Source organism: Clupea harengus, chromosome 10, assembly GCF_900700415.2.
Source record: "Clupea harengus chromosome 10, Ch_v2.0.2, whole genome shotgun sequence".
In the NCBI taxonomy this organism is placed as follows: Eukaryota; Metazoa; Chordata; class Actinopteri; order Clupeiformes; family Clupeidae; genus Clupea; species Clupea harengus.
The window spans coordinates 16,290,625-16,312,370 of record NC_045161.1 but is presented as its reverse complement, the minus strand read 5'-3'; the positions used below and the strand labels follow the sequence as shown (position 1 = coordinate 16,312,370).

Sequence of the window (21,746 nt, the reverse complement as noted above, 5' to 3'; positions counted from 1 at the left end):
CAAAGCCTCCAACATTATTGGTCGTGACCTTCCATCAGTTTCTTCCCGAGGGCCATCAGGCTGCTAAATGGACATTGACACACTATCGACACTTTTGCACTCGTCATGTACATACACTGTCACTTTCAAATTACTGCTTGTACTTCACTTACATACTGTCTCTTACACTACAAATACACATTTATCAGAATTATTGCACTACCTGCTACTCCCATTTGTCTGTAGGGTAGTATAGGTTTAATAGGTTAGTATAGTTTATTACATGTTACTATATGTGTATTATATGTTATATGTATATATGTTAGTATTATATGTATAGGTTGTTATATGTTTTAGCATATTGTATTGTATATTTATCTTGTATATTTAGTAAGGTTATTATATGTTATTACATGTAAATTATGTTCAGAGTACTTGTACAGAGTGTATGTCATGTTATGTTATGTTATATTATGTTTGCTATGTTATGTTGTTGTGCGGTGCCTTGTCCTAAGAATTTCAGTGCCCAGTCTGACCCTGTGTCATTCTGTGAATCTGACAATAAAAGACTTGTAACTTGTAACTTGTAACTTGTAACATCAGTCCTGTTCTTGTATGCGGAGCGTAGCTTAAATCGTGCAAACAACATAATCAGAGACTCCTCCCATCCAAGCCATGACTTTTTTTTACTTCTGCCTTCTGGAAGACGTTACAGATCTATGCGAGCTGGAACGACACGCCTCAATAACAGCTTCTTCCCCTCTGCTTTCAGACTCCTGAACTCCCAAAGCTGACCTGGACTTTTTCTATTTAAATAGTTTTCCTACCCCCCCCCCCCCTTACTGGAATGAGCTACCTATGACAAGAGAATACCACCAACATTGTGTAGCAATAAAGTTTTTATCTATCTATATTATTATTATTATTATATTTATATCTATCTTTACATTAATAATATCTGTGACCATCTAGAACATTGCAAAGTCCATTTTTATGCCGATGATACAATTTTGTATGCCTCAGCGCCCTCTATAGATCAAGCAGTTTCAAACCTTCAACATGCTTTTGATTGTGTACAGGATTCCCTAAAGTCCCTCAAATTGATGCTGAATGAGTCTAAGACTAAATTCATGATTTTCTCCAATGGTAGAAATAATGTCCCCTCCACCCATAGGATATGCACCCGTTCTGGGACTAATATTGAGCAAGTTCCTTGCTATAAATACCTAGGTATCTGGCTAGATGATAGGCTGTCATTTAAATCACATGTTCTTGACCTAGCTAAGAAGGTTAAAATTAAACTGGGTGCTCTTTATAGAATAAGATCTTGTTTTACTTTTGAAAACCGAATGGAAATAGTGCAATCAACAATTTTGTCAGTTCTTGACTATGGTGACATTGTTTACATGTATGCTGCACCCTCTACCTTAAAACTCCTGGACTCTGTTTACCATAGTGCTATTTGCTTTGTTACAGGAGACGCTTTCAGGACCCACCACTGTAACTTATACAAGAATGTTGGTTGGTCCCCTCTAGCAGACAGGAGGGAAAAACACTGTCTTTTATTTGTTTATAAAGCCTTAGTGGGAAAACTGCCTAATTATCTCATGTCACTTTTAAAATTAAAATCCATCTGTCATAATACACGGTCACAGAGCCTCATCTCCCTTGAAATCCCCCTTACAAAAACTAATATAGGTAAAATAGCTTTTAAGTTATTTGCTTCCCATAAATGGAACACTATTCAAGTGGAGTTGAAATTAACCAAGTATTTGTCTGTCACCAATTTAAGAGCCTTTTAGATAATAAGGATGTGCCTCAATGCTGTTGTTTTGAATGATTCTCTGATTTAATTTTTTTACTTTATGTTATTTTATTTATTTATTTTTTATGCTTAATTTCTGAGTTGTTTGGTGTGTTTTTTTTTTTAAATGTATTTTGTCTGTTTCGTTTTGTTGTGGTTTGTTTATGTATTGTTCTTCTGTACTATGTGGCCTCAATCAGGGCATTGCTGCAAAAGAGCCCTGTGCTCAGTCAATTTCTCCCTGAATAAACAATGATGATGATGATGATGATGATATTACTGACTGATCTATCGCCATCCATCGCAGAAGAAATTGAGTCATTGTGACGAAACGGCTACCCTGCGTCATTCATCAACCAACAAAACGTGACCTGCTAATGTGGGTAACATCAGACTGGTTGTAAACATATGACGCAGTCACAGGTTGGAGTCGGTTCCTTGGAAGCGCGGTGGAAATCATAGGGCACTGGCCATCATCCTTCGTAAGTTTTCACCATTGTTATAATGGACGCCTTAATGCTTTCCCCCACAGATCACATTTGCAAATTCTTGGGGATACAATATACCCCTGACGCGTACTTTAAAATTATTATTTGCTCTATTATAGGGGAACATGGAGCTAGCTCTCGTGTATCAGTATCCCCCAAAGATAGAGGTGCCACGGGGCCTCAGAACGATCATTGAGGGCCTTAGCCGAGCTGTTGTGCAGAGGCGGCCGGAAAGTATACCGCACTTCGCTACGCTTTACTTTGCAGAACTGATGCGTTTTAGAGCAGGTGAGCCACATGTATCAATGCTATAATTAGACAAATATGTAAGACAATCACTGTCTGGCAGTGTATCTTTTGTATATTTCCTCTCTAATCTTGCTATTTGCTGCACAGTGTGTAACAACGAAGATATTCAAAGGCTTGTGAAACAGTTCCATGAAAGCAGAGGTAAAGATGAATGCTTGCACTTATTTGTTGAACATATTAAATGAGTGAATTTACTCATGAAAGAAACATGTTTATAACTAAATCTATTTGTGGATTTCTTTAATGATACATATAGAATTTATAAACATTAGTGTTGTCAAAATTAATACAATTAACGCAGTTGCCCGGGTTCTGTTATTATTTCTGTAAGTGCTAATGGTTAAAATATCTGGGCATCCAAGTACACCTGGCACAGCTTAGTTGAATTCACGAGCTAGCAAGTTTATTGGGCGCTTCAATGTACAACTAACCCAACTTCACGTTCTAACTAACGACTGGTTGACCTAGTTGCAAGCTACCTATAGTATTACCCTATAGTATTGATTCGTAATAACTTTGTCTCGTTTCAAAATGAAAGTCCTTTCACACTTTACGTGATACACAAACCACAAATATGCCTGACAGTCAATTTTCATGGCCTTGGTTTTATTGGAAATCTGTAGTTCACAGGAGAGAATCTCTGTTCAAAGTTAAAACGATGCTAATTGTATTAGAATGTAATTATACTTTCTTTGTGTTGATTCTATTCATTTCGTGATTTTACATTTAAATACATTTTCAGTCTTAGAAGAAAACCAATCTCAATTAATCACAGCAATTTATTTGTTTAATCAATTGACAACACTAATTAATAACTTTAAAGTTGATAGTAAACACACATAGAATATACAGTAGCCTATATCTTCACCATATCAGCTGTACTACACAGGACCCCCCTGTGTTTTTGCAGTGAAATACCTGAAAAAACTCTGACACCTGTTTCTTTTTTGTGTATTTTAAAAACAGTGGACAGGTTGCCTAGATGTGGTTTGGGTACTATGAAAGATGTGAGAGCCAAGAAACTAGCATCAGTAGCAACAGCAGCTTTATTTACTGTACGCGCACACACGATGGTGAAAATCTCAGGCTCCATCCCTGTCAAATCTCCTGATGATGACGGCGAAAGCCTTCCAGGGCCTCTAGGGCATGGCGAAGGCAAGGTGCCCCGCACTAATAATATCGTAGCGGTCATTCACACTAAATGGGTCTCAAAGCGCCTCCGGCCTCTAAATGAAACGGCACTCACCCAGGAAGTTGCTGCAGGAGCAGCCACGAAGCCTTTGCCTAGCAAGAAGAAAGTTGAGTGTAAGCTGGTCAGGCCTGCAGTGCTCACTGAAGAGCCTGAGATAGACAGTTTGGATGTGTGCTTGACTGCTTCAGGACCACAGGAGGAAACCCTTGTTTTGGTCAACCCAGAAGAAAGAATTACCTCTCATTTGGCGTGCACATCTGTTTCGACCTCTGGTTTGGTTTATCCCCCTCTTCCAACAGAACAAGAGATTTATTCAGCAGAGCAAGAGATGACACATTATCTGTCTCGTCATCATCTTTCTCTAACAGAGCCTGTATCTCAGCATAGACCTTTTGATGGATTTTTTCCCCAAGTGAACCCAGACAGTTCTGCTCTTCTACTGGAACTAGAGAGTGAGCTTGCAGCTGACCACAGTTCTGCAACAGCTCTGGCCAATGGTCCTCACCAGCTTTCTCTCAGTACTTCTGACAGGAAGAAGAACCAGGGTGATCACACACTTGTCAGACCCATAGCTCCTGCTGAAGACCCTGAGTTGTTTGGTGTGAACAATGTAGAGTGGACCCCACCCGCAATGGAGGAGGGTGAAATAGCTGAGCTGATGGACAAACAATTGAAGATACTTCTCAGTATAAAACGAAAGAAAGTAAACAATGTTAAAGTGAAGGCTTCAACCTTAACACAGGAGGTATTGACCTCATCTAGTGCTACCAAGTTAACAGAGACATCATTCCCAGAGGAAATGACTGAAACGAGTTCAACCGAGGTTCCAGCCCCACAGACTGCCCAGCAAATGGTATATTGGGCCTTCCCAATGCCTTATGCTCTTCTGGCTGCAGGCTATTTGCCTCAGAACTCTGGCCCTACCGCTACCTCTGGGAGAACAGTGCCTCCTACTGTCGAGCAACAACTTCAGCCACTGGCTGCTGAATTGCAACCACCACAGTATGCCATGCACACCTCTCCAGGCACAGGTGAATTCTAGTCTATTCTAACTATAAAAGAACTTGTACTTATACAAATTTGTGAGAAGACCTAACAGAACAGAACTATAAACAAAAAGTCAACAATTTCTTTCTCTTTCCATGTCCCTACAGCTCAGTCCAGCCCACCAGCAGGAATACCCGGCATGGTTTTCCCATTTATGAGCCCACAGCTATGGAGGTTGTGCCCTGTGGCTCAGCCTCATTCAACAGAAACACCAGCCAGTCAGTCTGGGACAGCAGGCCACTCAGAACCATGCCAGGCAACTCAGCAAGCCTCATCAGACCAGGCACCCACATTCCAGAATGGTTCCACCTGTCCTCAGATGCCCATCCTCTTTCTTGCATGCCCTTTACCCACTGGATGCCAACACCCTGCCCATGAAACATACAGCAAGGCCCTCTAGTCCCTCTAACCTGCTTCCATAATTACACACATTGCATTGAAATCTGTTTGAGAGTATTGCTTTCAGAGAAAAAGACGTGGTGCATGCATTCTGCAGTAAATCACTGATGACTTCTCTATTATGTTATGGAGGTAAAATGAAAATGAAATTATTACTGGTAAGTGCACTATATAATTCATTTAAATGTAATGTTAAGTGGGACTTTGAGTGTTACTGAAGTGATTTGTCTAAGGGAGTAGGCAGCTGTACATTAAGTAGCCTATGATGAAATGTAAATATTTAGCCTAGATAAAGCTGTTAGGGGAAGAAATTAAATTCAGAGATATTTTTGTAAAAAATAAAATACAAAATAGCCCCCCTCAGTTGCAAATGTGGTAGTAGAATGCAACAGAAGCAACAGTTCAATAAATAAAAATTCGAATTAAATGTTGGATATTTTAACCCTTTCAGCTCTGTGTTGTGTCTACCATTGCAAGTTCAGAAACTCTGCTCAAATGGTCCAATATGAATACTACACCTGCCCACAACAATGATTAAGAACTCCAAATTTCGTTGTATGAAAATACAAGGACAATAAAGACTTTCAATTCAAAAGACACAATTCAAGATCATTTTCAAGGATATCCTTCCACAATCAATCAATCAATCAATTCAATTTTATATAGCGCTTCTCTATATACCCGAAGTCGCTTTACAGAGTCCAGTAGTCATACACACACAGTCATACCGGTGGTGGTAAGCTACCTCAGTAGCCACAGCTGCCCTGGGGCAGACTGACAGAACGTAGGCCTGTAACTGGATATGGCATTTTAATGAAGCAAGAACCGAAAAAAGTGTTAACTAAGTGTTTGCGAAGTGAGATCATCATTACTTAGACAATATGGCCTTTGTAGTTAGGCTACTCGAATCGTTTAATACAAATATAGTCCAGCCTACTCATTCGGCTTCCGCTGTCCATGGTCCTGAATAGAATGTCAAACGTTGTAGAGATTTAGGTTTTTATTTCATGCGACAATTCAATACAAATAGTCGTTTTTGTTTGTTCGGTTTATATTTCTATCGAAGTGTATGCTATCAACCAAATAAAAGTACAGAACGTTGGTGAGAACGCTGGTCGGCACTTACTCGATACGTTTTTATATGACGCGAGTCAATAATCAACGTTCTCATGCACGATAAGATGTTGGAATCCGTTGTGATGGTGATTTTTCTTGGTTCAATCGACTTCACTGAAGGTTTATATTTACCACAATGGCTTCAGTATGCTGTGAGTTTCAACTGAAATATTAATGTAAGGTAATTCATACATTATAATTTAATATTTGTTATAATTTGCTAAATTGAAATAGATCACCTGTAAGTACAATGGCATAGGCTAAATGATCACGAGTAGCAAACTTTTCGCTACCTATAAAAAACGATATCGCTAGGTTGTCAGCAATCGTTGCTGCTCAATTAAGCAAGGACTATGGCCTCGCAAATATTACTGTCTAAGTAATACAATAATCTATGTACACGTTTTATAGAGCCAAAAAGACCCCTGGGAATGGCAGAATCACAGATACCAGTCCCCGATGGACTACTTACAATGTTGGAGGGCTTGGCGAGAACTGTGATAAAGAAGAAGCCTCAAGACATCCAGTTGTTTGCCCTCTACTATTTGGTTAAACTGAAAGAATTTAGAAAAGGTAAACTGTAGGCTACAAGTGAGCATGTAATGTAACCGATATTTGTTCATACTGGTCAATTGCTTTGAGAAAATTGTATTGCTTTTTCGATTCTTTTTTTTTTCAAGGACACGGACCTTATGTCAACATTAAGAGGCTTGTCAAAGAATTCCATAATGGCACAGGTGAGTCTGTTACACTGTGCAGGCCTGTTTGCTCTACAAATATAGAGAATTGAGTAATGATTAAAAAGTTTTCAAACAATCCACTGACGTAATATCAGTTTAATTTGTATTTGTATATTTTTAGCTGAAACTTTACTTGTGGTTGGTTTTGAAGAGGAATTACAAACGATGGGGTATCTAAAGTCAGTCCCTATAAAATCTGAACAGACAGCAGACTCTTTAAAGATTTCTAGTGATGCTGAAATCGGAATCATTCCTGTTAAACCTTTGTCTCAAGAAAATGGAAGTCAAGATAAATGTGGCAATGGTGCCATTTCATTAGCCACTACGCTGCCAGGGAACAAGCAACCCTTGTCCACAGCAGTGTCATGTTCTGGAACAAGACCCAAATCAGATAATGTACCACAACTGCCATTACGTAGAGATACCACAAAACCGTCAACATGTGTCAAGAAAAGTGATGTGACCACAGCAGTGGGTGAACCGCTAGCAAGAGGAGACCGTCTAACAATTCAGAAAACAGAGGAGAGAATTCGAATTGAGGCTTCCACTGCTTCTGTTTACCAAATGTCCGTGGGGGCAACAGTTGTAAAAACAATACCTTGTCATCCATGCAATGTACAGAGAGATGAAGTTACAAAGACAAGACCTACACAGCCCAAAGTGACCTCAGTACGATGCCAGACTTCAATGGTTTCCCAGAATAACCAACAATCCACCACTGAGATTGCTGGAAGTCAGTGCACTCAGGACTCACCATCATGTGTAGTTCATATCAGCAATGCAAGAGAGCAAATCCAGCCACCAAGTATGGGTAGCGATGGTAAGCCAATCTTTTCGCTAAGATTCTCTTACAAAATGAAGAATGAATTGTATCAATTATGAGTAACTTTCAAGCGCTATCATTTACATGACAGTTTTTTTTCTTGTGTGTGTGTAAATGTGTACAGGTGCTTGCATTCAACCAGTTCATCCTTTGACTCAGTATCCTTTCTGGAAACCCAGCTTCTTTGACGGCTCTGTTTACCCTCCATATGATCAGCCATTATTTTATCCATGTTATCCCTACCATCAGGAACATGCCTGTTACAGCCCTAGCTCAAATAGATGTCACGGCGATGCTCAAGAACCTGAACAAAATCCTGAGATGGAAAGAAGTTTCTATGCTCCCAGGAGCTCCTTCTCAGCCATGCCATTTTACCAGCCCTTCCCAATGCCATCAAACCACTTTCCATGCAGGCACCTCCCACCGACAGTGCAAATGCCTGTGCCCCCTTGTTTGACAGTGAAACCCTATCAAACCATGCAGATGAAAACCACACATTTCAAACAGACATCTATCAGGATGTCATCAATTCGTCAAGATCAATCTGTGAACGTCATTCCAAGCATGCATCCACTACACAGACACATGCCACCATTTGCTCTCATGGGACAGCAACCTCCTGGAGCTATGCCTCCTGCTTTAGCGTCCACTCAGCACTTTCAGGGCCCCTTTTACCCTGCTGCGCACATGCCTGGAAAAGAGATGGCTAATGCTGATCGAACTGCAACGAAACAGCATCCATACAGTGCCCCGTTCAACAAGGGTGACTCCCACGAGCCGTGTCATGGTAATCCAAACACCGGCTGATTTTATCGTTAAGTAATAAATAGGATATGCTTATGACACAGGACAGAAATATTACTTTACCTTTTGAATAATAAAAACAACTTTTTTGAACATTTTGTCATGTTCAAAACACCACATTATAGATTTGTCTTTAGGGAAGTGAAATGCAACTGTGTGACTCGTTAGTCTAAAACGTACATTGATCAAACATTGAAAGAACTATTTTACCGGGTTTACAGGATGAAAACTACAAGTCTCCAAGGAGGACAGAATAATCACCACGTCATATATTGTATTGCTTTATTGTATAAGGAAGGAACAAAGAACAAAATATAAGGAGCGACTACGTTTAAAAAAAACATAGAAACCATTTGGGCCTCCACAAAATAGAGATATTACTAAATATTAACAACAAATAGTTCACGTAAATAGCTTCTGCTACTTAAAATCACTTTAAAAAAAAAAAGTGCCATAACAGATATAATTGTTGTCACAATTATAAAAATTGACTATAGTTCTTATTTGATTACCAACAACTCTTTTAACTCGTATCTACTTAAACGTAAAATTAGCCTACACAACAAACACGGCGATTCCATGGAATGTTCGCTACAAACAGACGTCACTTTGTTATTATTAATCGAATTTGCAATGGGCAGTTGTTGCTGTAGCGGGAGCATTTGTAATGGGCCCAATTTGGCAACAATTCATGTAGGCCAACATGATGCTTTGAGAGGGGGATATAATTGGTTGGGGTCCGGTGGAGATTGCTGGAACCACCAAGGAGGCACAAGCCACTTGCAGAGGTAAGCCAAACAGTTTCGATAGGCCATTAATCGAAATCTAGCGTTTAGCGTTGTGTTAACTAAAACCAACGTTAGGTAAGCCTAACGTCAGCAAACGTTAGCTATGATAGCCAACTACCAAACGTGTTCTTAAGAAGCTAAACGTTTTATTTAAATTTCTGACACAACCATTAACATCAGCTCGCATTCTATTAAGATGCCGGTGAAAAAGTTCAAGCCACGACGCACTCTTATTGTGCCCTACGGACTCAAAACTTGTCTGGAATGTGTCGCAGAGGCTGTAGTGAGGGAACGTCCCAAACGCGTGAGACATTTCGTTGAAGTCTACTATCAAGGGCTCCTGGAGTACAGAAATGGTGAATAACGGGTTTTCATCAACGGGAAACTTATTTGAGGGACGAAATAAAATAGCTCAGCCACATATTTTGTCTAATTTGATGTTCTCCTTTTTTTATTTGAAAGAAAACCCGTCGATGGACATCAGGGATCTTGTTTTAACATACCAGAGATTAAGAGGTGCCCCTTTTCTATCATCTAAATATAACCTGGTTAAAAACGTGAAGTTACAAGTTAAGAGCTGGTGTTTTAATGGTGGTAATTAATTGTATTATTGCTCTACAAATTCGTAGGGATCAGAAGATCTTTAAGAAAGTATTATCCTGTGGCTAGACAATCTTCGAAATCTGAATGCAGTGACTGTTGCATGAGACTTTCATCCTCCGATGCTCTTAACCACCAACTAGTGGTCCATGGAACAGGACAAGCTACAGACAAATCAACTTACCAACAAAGCCTTCAAATATCTGGAACAACTCCCACAGAAGAACTCTGCAGCATAGTTCCTTGTAGCAATGAACTGTCTAGCATATCTGCAGTTTCAGCAATATATCTGTCAGACATCTTTAAGGAATATGAACAGTTTTCAGATTGTGAATTTGGGATTGCTGCACAACAGATGTCTGAGGTATCACTGCAAGAAATACACTTTGATGAACAGAGAGTGTTAGAAGACAGACATGGACCTCCAAAATTATCTCCCAAGTCATCCAGTGAATCAGGTAAATAATTCTGTAATACCGTTTTTTTAGCATTAACAGATGTGATGTTATTTAGTATATTATCGTATATCATATCATCATATTCTTTATGATTTACAAGCTGAAAAGGCTACAGATGATTTTGTTATTATAGAATCTCTTAGAGAAACGTATAGTTTTTCATACATTGCAAATGCAGGCAAAACACTGATCAGAAGGATTATATGCCATGTGAAATTGAGATTCTCATTGTGAAACGATTTCTCTTCTATAGCAGTCAGAGTTCCATCACCTCCACAGAAAGTTGAGTCCCACCATCTGAGAGACCGCATACATGAGATCACTGTGAGATCATCTGCTGAGCAACTTGATTTGACTTCAAGCTGCATGCTGTACAGGTCCTCACATGACTTTCTGTCAGAGGAGGAGGAGGAGGAGGAGGAGGACTTGTCTGAATCAGCTATGATTTTAGAAAGGTCTCCAAGCCAAACAGTACTGAGGACACTCAGCCAAAGGGAGAGAGTTGGAATGAAAACATCTAGTGTACCAGGTAATCAACAGGGTCATTAATCATAGTTGATGTTATATGTAAAGATTCATCCTTCAATTCTTCATTAGTTTCATTGAACTAAATAGACATGATAAACTTTTTTTCAGGAGGAACAGATGAAACTCCCTTGGATGATCCTGAAGAGGATGCTGATTTTGTTGTCGTCTATGAAGTGCCCTCAGATGAATGCCTAGTTTCATCTGAGAATTCAGAAAGTAAGAACGGTACTAAAGGAACTATTAGATATAGTTATTAAAAAATTAGAATAGTAGTTTAGCACAGTAATAAATATATAGGGCCAATGTCTTATTGTGCCCTTGAAGTGCCAGCTGAAATGGCACAACCAATTAGCAAAAACAGTTTGATAAGGTATAGACTGTATACTGAGCAGTTAAAATCTGTCTAACCATCTCTGAAGATATCCTATATATTACAATCATGGTTTTGCTTGAGCGATTTTGACATACCCACCATTTATGTGTTTGTTATGTGTTGCTGTGTTAGTTTCTGCAGATGTGTGTGGAGACCTGTTACCAACTCAAGAAGGTTCCGCAGTTTCAGTGCATTCAAGTTTCACTCTCAGTGAAGACAAGGGTTCAAGCTGCGAGCATATGGGGAGAAAACAGTCTTGTGTAACACTGTCACCTGGACTACCCATACAAGAGGAAAATGCCATAATGAGAACCGCACCTTCAGAGAGATGTCTGACACGGTCTCCTATATCATCAGATGTTAAGGGTAAGTTGAGATATACAGGTTTATCTGGTTGCCTTTCATGTTATATATGTTGATCTGATGAATTGGATAAATGGAGAGAGTTGCTGCAACCTAGCCTTCTTTGAAAAATGTTTTCACCTGGTAATGAGTAATAATGTTATTTCTAATGGTCTGTACCACAGGTTAGACATTTACCCTGTCTGCTTGAACATGTCAGGCATCGCACAAAAACATAATAGAAAATACAAAATTACTCCAGAGAATTGATTGAATTTTTTCTGTTGTTTTTACTATGACCACTGATTGGTCTGTGGTGGATATTCCCTTAGATGAAGTTTGTGTCAGTGGAAATAACTTGTCCAGTACGCCACCTTCACCAGTTATGGAACTATCTGATGTCCCTGGAGATGTTAACACTCCACAGGCGGAGGACATGATAAGTGACCACAATGCAACAGAGATAATGAAAGACATCCCTTTGAGATTGTCTTCAGAGAGCATTGATTTGACATCAAGTTGGAGCCAGACCAGGCTTCATTCCGGTTCTAAGCAAAGAGTTAAAGGCCTTTCTAGACTACCATCCTTCAGAAAGAGATCACACACAGCTGCAGCAAATGAGAAAGTGGAAGGTTCAACAAGCGGTATCTCTGAAGACAGCCTTGACACAGAGTCTTCTATCACAGTACTCTTTGAAGATTCAGACGAAGATGACGATGAATGTGAAGGTGTATCCACGGCTGTTTCTGAAAGTTTAGCAGAGTTTGTTTCCATCCCAGAGGTGGTGATTGTCTACAAAGGTCCCTCATTTGGGGAACTGTTTGACACAGATCTTAAAACAGAGGAGGAGGACCAACATAGATCAGAACCATATGTGGTCAGGACCCACTCTACCAGTGGAGCAGAGGGATTCCAGTCTCCTGTAACATCTCCCAAAACATCAGGTAAAGTGCTGTATTATATAATATTAATAGTTTTTTTACTTGTAATTGTTGTCACCTACGTTGAGACACAAATTACATCTCATCTTGAAATAGATTACGTAAAAGTTGGAATTGCATCCTCTACACAAATCTAATTTCCCTTCCATTTCAGTGGGTGCTGTAGAGTCAGATGGCACACCATATGTGGTGATTATTCACAAAGCTCCTTCTGAGGACGAGCTTTTTGAAACTGCTTTTACACCAGGAGTAGGACATGTTCCTGGATCTGGATCAGCTTTGGGTAAAGTCTCTTCAGCACATCTTTCAACCATTAATGTCTTGGCTAATCTGAGGTATAGGAAGTGACACTGTTGTGACAGAACTGAATGGGCAGTACATAGTTCAGTATTACTACTCCCCCTTAGTTGGACAACCTGTCAAGAGGAAATTAGCACATAATCTGTCAAGCAGATATGTATCTGAGCTCTCGCAAAGCACCCTGTTTATCAACCTTTGGCTTCTCTTTGTCAGCAGACGATGTTTTTAGATTGCAAATGGACGATGAGACACTACCACCAGTGGCACCACATCATTTAGAGCGGAAATCATCTGATGCAGAAACAGTTACAGGACCATCAGCAAAGCCATTAGGTGATCAGGTTATTGGAGATACAGTGACATCATCAGAGACCCTCAGATCTCCCAGAATAACACCAAAGTCATCTTGCATATTGGGTAAGGCATGATTAATTTACTAATGACAATACAATCAGCACACTCAATAATATTTTTTTATAATTGTTATTTGTAGTAAAGTATATTTCTTGTTTCAAACTGTTTCTTAATTGTTTGATATGCCCCATATAGTACTTACCAATATAACTTTAGAGAGTTAAGAGTGTACTTCCAGTTGAACATCATTGTTACTTTTCCAAATTTAGGTGGGATTCATTCCTCTTCTATTTCAGTAGAGTCAGACACTGCTTCACATGTGGTCATCATTCACAACGCTCCTTCTGGGGAGCCTCTTCCTGAAGTGCCATCAGCTCATTTTAGACCATCATTGACTCACACAAGTAATTCAGCCACTGATACAGTGTGTGTCCACAAGTCAGGGAGTACCACTGTTGTTACAACACCTTCTGAATTAGTGCAGAGGGCTTCTGGGACACAAAGTTTACATGAGACAGATGAAAGTGTCTCATCAATGGCAACCAAATCCCCAAGATTGTCTCCACAGCACTCAAAGGGAGATGTTTCAAGAAGAACATCATCAGATCACCTCGGTGTGTCAGCCTCTGGCTTGGCTTGGACTCCCTCTGCTTCGAAGGAAGATGATTATGAACCTTTAGAAGTACAATCTAATGTGGTTGAATCTTCAAGTAAAAATGAAGAGGGAAAACTACCTGAAACATCACTAAATGAAGGATCCTTAACTAGCACACAAAGTGAAAAGGAGTCTGTTGGAACAGCCAATTCAGCCGAGAGACTCAAAACTCATTCTCCTGAACCATCTTGCATATCTGGTAAGACACACATACAGAGTTCCAAGTGGAATGCATTATACACACTGGGTGCGTTCGTAAATTCAATCTGGCACTCTGAAAATGGAATGACTGTAGTTTGAAAAATCAAAATCAAAACAGCTGTGTTGAAATTAGGTTTATGTTTAATTCAAGAGCTTGTTGTGAAGATGATAAATACTATGTAAGCATTTATTGTTGAATGACTTATTATTGCTTATAATTTGCCAATAAGTCCACAGCTGTCGATTTCCCCCAAAACAGTAATTTTTTCCAGTTAGACTGATTGTCATGTTCTTCCCCCTTTGTCTCTTCATCTGGAGTGCCCAGAGAATGCCCAACAGCATTCTGAATTTACGAATGGTTTCAAAGTGCCAGAGTATGCTCAGAGTGCTTGGATCGGCTGTTAACGAACGCACCCAATTTGTGCTGTTGATTTGTTTTCTCTGAATGTCTAATTGATTAATTTCACGGCAGACAGTTCTACTTGTGATCATTTTGTTGAGTGTAGTTCAGAAAAGAATGTGTGTCCCTTTGATTTCAGAAGGCACTGAAAAGTCAGATGTTTTAAAATTCTTTTTAGATTTTTTAAATTCTACACTGTGAATTTAATCATCATTTTATTTTAGTTTTAAAGTTTTTACGTGTCCCCTCAACAACATTTTGTCATTCAATTTACCTTTTCAGTTACAAACAGCTGTGTTGAATTTTCATCCGATGGTGACATTGCATTGGAAAGTTTTCACTCACTCTCCATGTCAGAGGGTGTTTCAGAGTCTTGTATTACTACTCATGGGGAGACCATGGACAAAGCCACTTCACTGGAAAACCTCCATGAAGATAGTATTACATCAAGAGAAGAGAACCTTCCTGGGTCAGAATCAGTTTTGGTGAAAGTGCCACCAGCTTCCCCTCAGGGACCAGGGAGCGACACTGCAGCAGAGGGATTAACCTCCAGTACATCACCCAGTCAAGAGGTCACAACCAAAACCAAACCCTTGGGACTGTCTCCTCAGCATTCAGAGAGAGATGTTTCTGAAAGAGCGTCCTCACATCACCTCAGGATGTCAACCTCTGGCTTGACAACTCCATCTTTATCAGAGGATAATCTGTCAAGACCAGTGTTGGTTGTTGAAGATATGTCTACAGAAATGAATAGTGGATCCATCAAATCATCTTGCATAACAGGTGAAAGATAACCTGTCCACCAGCAGTATTACAGTATATGCAAATTATACTTACTTCAGTTAATATGATTAATTTGATATGTTTACTTTTTTGTCCCTCTTCAGACCACATTCAGGTGTCAACTCTTGGCCTTGTCTCAGCCTCCATTGTGTCAGCAGAAAATGTTTCTGAACCACAGTCAAGTGTTGAAGAAATGTCTTTAGAAGAAAAGTTGGATGTAGTTAAATATTTGAGCCATGATAACTTGGAGAGGAAATCAATGACAGCAGTGATAGCATCTCCACCTATTATACCAAGTGGTAAGTACACTAAGTACAACATTCTGAAATATTTCAGCTGTGTATGTGTGAGCTTCTTTTCTCTTCTACTTCTTTAAATACCTACTGTATTGTGTAACTATTTTTGTTTCAGAAAGATCAAATGAAATACCAGTTGGTTGTAGACCTGAAGTGGAAACAGCATCCTCACAGCCAAGCTCAGAATGTATTCAGTTCTCTTCAAAGGATCCCGAAGAGGCAGTGATTACTCCTCATGTGGTGATCATTCAGAAGATACCTTCCAGGGAGGGAGGATTGTCATCAGCTGCTTCCAAAAGCTCATTGGATCATACATGCCTCTCAGCCAATGATGCTTTGGATGCTCAGAAGTCAGGAAGTGACACTGCTGTTGTATCACCATCTGAGTCAGCTGAGCAAAGAGTTGCTTATATAAGGACTCCCAGCAAAGATGAAATCAGGGCAGAAGTTTCACAAGTGAGAATCAGATCCCCAAGATTGTCTCCTCTGCATTCAAGTGGAGATGTCTCTGAAAAAGCTTCTGCAGAGCACCTTCAGGTGTCAACTCCTGTCCTGGTCTTAACCCCCAACGTGTCAGCAGAAGATGTTTCTGAACCACAGTCAAGTGTTGAAGAAATGTCTTTAGAAGAAAAGTTGGAAGTAGTTAAATGTTTGAGCCATGATAACTTGGAGAGGAAATCATCTGAAATGGCAGCAATGATAGCATCTCCACCTATTACACCAAGTGGTAAGTACACTAAGTACAACATTCTGAAATATTTCAGCTGTGTATGTGTGAGCTTCTTTTCTCTTCTACTTCTTTAAATACCTACTGTATTGTGTAACTATTTTTGTTTCAGAAAGATCAAATGAAATACCAGTTGGTTGTAGACCTGAAGTGGAAACAGCATCCTCACAGCCAAGCTCAGAATGTATTCAGTTATCTTCAAAGGATCCCGAAGAGGCAGTAATTACTCCTCATGTGGTGATCATTCAGAAGATACCTTCCAGGGAGGGAGGATTGTCATCAGCTGCTTCCAAAAGCTCATTGGATCATACATGCCTCTCAGCCAATGATGCTTTGGATGCTCAGAAGTCAGGAAGTGACACTGCTGTTGTATCACCATCTGAGTCAGCTGAGCAAAGAGTTGCTTATATAAGGACTCCCAGCAAAGATGAAATCAGGGCAGAAGTTTCACAAGTGAGAATCAGATCCCCAAGATTGTCTCCTCTGCATTCAAGTGGAGATGTCTCTGAAAAAGCTTCTGCAGAGCACCTTCAGGTGTCAACTCCTGTCCTGGTCTTAACCCCCAACGTGTCAGCAGAAGATGTTTCTGAACCACAGTCAAGTGTTGAAGAAATGTCTTTAGAAGAAAAGTTGGATGTAGTTAAATGTTTGAGCCATGATAACTTGGAGAGGAAATCATCTGAAATGGCAGCAATGATAGCATCTCCACCTATTACACCAAGTGGTAAGTACACTAAGTACAACATTCTGAAATATTTCAGCTGTGTATGTGTGAGCTTCTTTTCTCTTCTACTTCTTTAAATACCTACTGTATTGTGTAACTATTTTTGTTTCAGAAAGATCAAATGAAATACCAGTTGGTTGTAGACCTGAAGTGGAAACAGCATCCTCACAGCCAAGCTCAGAATGTATTCAGTTATCTTCAAAGGATCCCGAAGAGGCAGTAATTACTCCTCATGTGGTGATCATTCAGAAGATACCTTCCAGGGAGGGAGGATTGTCATCAGCTGCTTCCAAAAGCTCATTGGATCATACATGCCTCTCAGCCAATGATGCTTTGGATGCTCAGAAGTCAGGAAGTGACACTGCTGTTGTATCACCATCTGAGTCAGCTGAGCAAAGAGTTGCTTATATAAGGACTCCCAGCAAAGATGAAATCAGGGCAGAAGTTTCACAAGTGAGAATCAGATCCCCAAGATTGTCTCCTCTGCATTCAAGTGGAGATGTCTCTGAAAAAGCTTCTGCAGAGCACCTTCAGGTGTCAACTCCTGTCCTGGTCTTAACCCCCAACGTGTCAACAGTAGATGTTTCTGAAGAACAGTTGAGCGTTGAAGCAGTGCCTATAGAGATAATTTCGGATGTAGTTAAATGTTCAGGCCATAATAACTTGGAGAGGAAACCATCTGAAATGACAACAAACGGGGCATCCTCAACTATTACACCAAGTGGTAAGTGCATTGGTAAGATACTGAAGTCAGTTTGAGGGACTCAAATCTCTGAAATAATTCCCCAAATCATGCCAGATGTCTGGTTACAGATGTCGGTTGAATCCACAGGCAGAGTTGCAGTATACCCAAATTTTGCACGTTTCAGTTTACATGCGAATATAATATACACATTACTTAAGCCGTTTGGTGACCTATTACTCAATAACCTTTCTGTTTCAGAAAGCTCAAATGAAACTCCAATTGATAGTACAGTTGAAGTTAAAACTGCTTCAGCAACATCCAGCTCAGAGAGAATTCAGTCCCCTTCCATTTCAAAGGCAGTTGAAGTGGCGGAAATTGCTCCCTATGTGGTGATCATTCACAGGGCTCCTTCTTGTGAGGAATTTACTGAAATTGACATCAAAACAGGAGTGTTGGAGAAAGTATCACCAGCAGCTTCCAAAAGCTCATTACATCATGTAAGCCTTTCAGCCAGTGATGCTTTGAATGTTCAGAAGTCAGGAAGTGACACTGCTGTTGTATCACCATCTGAGTCAGCTGAACAAAGAGTTGCTTATATAAGGACTCCCAGCAAAGATGAAATCAGGGCAGAAGTTTCACAAGTGAGAATCAGATCCCCAAGATTGTCTCCTCTGCATTCAAGTGGAGATGTCTCTGAAAAAGATTCTGCAGAGCACCTTCAGGTGTCAACTTCTGTCCTGGTTTTAACGCCCAACGTGTCAACAGAAGATGTTTCTGAACCGTTGCTGAATCTTGAGAAGGTGCCTTCAGAGACAACATCAGATGTAGTTAAATGTTCCAGCAACATTAACCTGGAGAGGAAATCATCTGAAATGACAACAAATGGGGCATCCTCAACTATTACATCAAGTGGTAAGTGCATTCTTGCCCCACTGAAGTCAATCCATTGATAGTTTTAGGTAAAGTTGAATCCACAGACAGTTTGAGGTGCAGTTTACCAAAACCTTGCCAGTTTCAGTGAAGGTGTGATTTGATAAATGCTTTTTAGCCATTTAATCACCATTTACATAATCTTTCTTTTTCAGAAAACTCAAATGAAATTCCATTTGATGACAGTAGCCTTTCAGATACTAATGCTTTGGCAATACTAAGCAATACAGAGGTACAAAGGCTGTCTGATACAGCTGTGCTCAATGTTTCCTCAAGTGAGCATGCTAACACTAATGAGCAGACAGGACTGAATGAAGAATGGAATTATGCTAATCAAAAACCTGATGCTGAACAAGCAGCTCAAATTATGTCTGCGGTCGAGACACTAAGTGCAGAAGACTTTGTAGGGATACAAACGGTACTTTCCATAAATGGAATGGGATCTCCCAAAGTATCTCACCAAACATCCTCGACATCAAGTGAAGCATTTCTTCACCTAGATCCATCACAAGGTTTCAGTCTGGTCAGGAGTCCCTCTACTACCCTCCTGATCCCAACAGATCATCTAAAACAAGCTAAAATATCTTGTAAGGAGATTTCAAAAGAAAGCATTCCATCACCAGGATTGTCCCCTATGGTCTCTGAAATTATAGGTATCTGGTGTGGTAAGTGTTTTTCTTGTCGGTCTAATTGTACAGTCATTGCATGCATGAATTATCCACACTGTCATATTTTACACATTATTTACACAGCTTTGATGAACAACCAGTGTAAGTTATCTTGTGTGTACATTAAGTAATCGGTATCCCTTCCCCAATATAAAAGCTGATTTATCTCAAGAGCAGCTGGAAGAAACTGATGAACAACTGGAAGACCTATCTATTTCACGTTTTAAAACATGTGTGGCAGGTATTTGATAACAAACCATCCAAGAGCATCACTGTGTAAAGATTAAATTATGTCTCTAGCACAGTGGTAGTTGGGGTAGAGCTGGTTGGCTAACTGTGTTTTATTAGAACATGTAATGAAGCAGCATGGTTGTTCTCGTTGCTGTTTTTAATAGAAGGCACAGATTTGTCTTGTGAATGATCAATGTCAATGTTGAATTTTATTCAATGTTTGACACTCGACAGCGTCATCGGATTTGGACTTGGAATCTGAGGCTGACATTTATGAAGTGATATCAGTAGAGGAACTGCATCAACAACCGATGTCTTCGCCGGTGAAATTTTTAAGGACTGACTGTGCTGAGCGTGTAGCAGACACCATACCTGCTGAAACAACAGTATCTGTCACAGCCTTAGGAGTACCTTCTGCCAGAATACCTAGTAAAGAGAGTACTGGGGTGACACCATCACTATCAAGGGAGAAAATCACATCTCCTAGATTGTCTCCTAAATCATCCTATGTTCTCCGTAAGTGAACATGTTAGGTTGACACTGGATGAAAGTTTATAAGCTTGATTCATTTTTTAAAGATTTATTTTCCTGTCCCTAGAGAGGTCATCCCCTCCGTCACCAAAAACAACTTTAAGAGGCCATTCTGAACCTCAAGTCATCTTTAGCTCGGAAGCTTTCCATGGTCAAGAAATTGTGGAAATCAGAGCAATGGCTTCCTCAGAGAGACGGGAATCTCTTCGGTTGTCACCAAAGCCATCTTCTGTCACAGGTGAGATGACCAGAACATGCCACCGGTAGCCAACCAATGCTTGTTTTTTAAGTGCGTTTTTGACACACCTTTGCTGTTCTTGATTTTTTTCTTCAGCTGAATGGGCAACACAAACTTCCAGATCATCACTCCCGAGGATTGATAAAGCCACACAGATGTCTAGAACTTCACTCCTTTTAATCAGTCAAGCCTCCCAGACATCAAGAACATTGCTACCAGTAGCTAAACAAGAATCAAGACCATTGCTTCCTTCTATTGACCAGGTGACTCAGATATCCTGGATATTGCCACAGGGCATTGATATGGGACATCAATCAGTGGCATCATCTGACCAGGGCTCACAGATGTCATCAGTCAATCTGCAGGATCAGGGCACACGGATGATTACTCCTTCTGGGATGCCAGTAACTGAAAAAACACTTGAGCCAAAGAGGCCTCAAGTGATTTGCCAATCCTCATCGGTTGGTAATCAGGGTGCGTCTGTCTGACTTAGACTTCAATTTTGGTTAAATTGTTATTAACATTTGTGAGTAAAAGTTTTATACTGCTGCATACCTGCTTGTATGAGGTAGTGTGTTTAGGAATATATAATATAAATACAATGAACCAACTGCATAATGGCATTTAAATACCTGTGATAAATTCTTCTGTTTTAGATGATGAAAAACAGACTGAACGTGATATCAGTCTTGGAGGTGTTATGGCTAACGTGGCTGAAGAACCTGCAAAGGATAAGATGTGGACTCTCTACCACTTAGGGCAGAAGACAACCGAAGGGCTGTTCTCCACACAAGTACTATCTGGACCTCCATTCAATGGAGAGGCCTACATCCGAAACTTTGGGCCAGGGGCTGTGCTTCTAGCAGAGCGACCTCATCGGAGAATGAAATCACTTTCAGCCCCCATTAGGGGGAAGCTAGTTTCAGCCAGTGCTTTTAAGCCTGGGCAGGGGCTGTACTCCCTCAGACCCAGTGAGATGGTCATCCGGCCTCCTCATCCACCAAGTAGGTCCTCCTCCAATCTGCCAGACTATGTGTTGGTGGTGGACACTGAGGATGTAAATCGGGACAATGACTCTAATGCAGCAGGAACAAGCCAAGTCCAAACGAAATCCTCTGAATATTGACAGAAAAAAGCTGTCTTTTTTTCCCAAGCCTTTCCATTTCAAGAGCTAACTTTACTGGTGACCAACTTCAGCCTGGCATTGACAGTGATCATACATTTTAGTATGCTTAGAGGCTTTGAAATAAACACCAGTGAACTAGTTTCAATAAATAGTATGTTCATTGAAA

At 40.2% G+C, this 21,746-nt stretch overlaps 2 protein-coding genes and 1 long non-coding RNA gene across 3 annotated transcripts; all 3 read left to right on the top strand.

The window, feature by feature from the left end:
• Positions 1-1,943: 1,943 nt before the first annotated feature.
• LOC122133200 lies at positions 1,944-5,268 on the top strand. The gene is made up of 5 exons (XM_042708804.1): positions 1,944-2,265; positions 2,391-2,559; positions 2,668-2,721; positions 3,547-4,803; positions 4,927-5,268. The coding sequence occupies exons 2-5, from the start codon at positions 2,397-2,399 to the stop codon at positions 5,217-5,219; spliced, it is 1,767 nt and encodes a 588-aa protein (XP_042564738.1). The 5' UTR covers positions 1,944-2,265; positions 2,391-2,396; the 3' UTR covers positions 5,220-5,268.
• Positions 5,269-10,103: 4,835 nt separating this feature from the next.
• On the top strand, positions 10,104-10,863 carry LOC122133205. The gene is made up of 2 exons (XR_006152614.1): positions 10,104-10,547; positions 10,801-10,863. It is a non-coding gene; the product is annotated as an uncharacterized LOC122133205 (long non-coding RNA).
• An 8,557-nt stretch (positions 10,864-19,420) lies between these two features.
• On the top strand, positions 19,421-21,580 carry LOC122133235. Its single transcript, XM_042708989.1, has 6 exons — positions 19,421-19,451; positions 19,539-19,556; positions 19,920-20,201; positions 20,284-20,454; positions 20,551-20,919; positions 21,111-21,580. Exons 1-6 carry the CDS (start codon positions 19,421-19,423, stop codon positions 21,578-21,580), a joined length of 1,341 nt encoding a protein of 446 aa, XP_042564923.1.
• The last annotated feature ends 166 nt before the right edge of the window (positions 21,581-21,746 follow it).

Bases quoted from the DNA above. Each gene is read 5' to 3' on its own strand.
- LOC122133200 (XM_042708804.1), top strand. From the start codon at position 2,397: ATGGAGCTAGCTCTCGTGTATCAGTATCCCCCAAAGATAGAGGTGCCA. The intron at 2,560-2,667 runs GTGAGCCACATG...TTTGCTGCACAG, and splicing joins ACTGATGCGTTTTAGAGCAG to TGTGTAACAACGAAGATATT. The intron at 4,804-4,926 runs GTGAATTCTAGT...ATGTCCCTACAG, and splicing joins GCACACCTCTCCAGGCACAG to CTCAGTCCAGCCCACCAGCA.
- LOC122133235 (XM_042708989.1), top strand. From the start codon at position 19,421: ATGGTCTCTGAAATTATAGGTATCTGGTGTG. The intron at 20,202-20,283 runs GTAAGTGAACAT...TCCTGTCCCTAG, and splicing joins TAAATCATCCTATGTTCTCC to AGAGGTCATCCCCTCCGTCA. The intron at 20,455-20,550 runs GTGAGATGACCA...TTTTTTCTTCAG, and splicing joins AAAGCCATCTTCTGTCACAG to CTGAATGGGCAACACAAACT.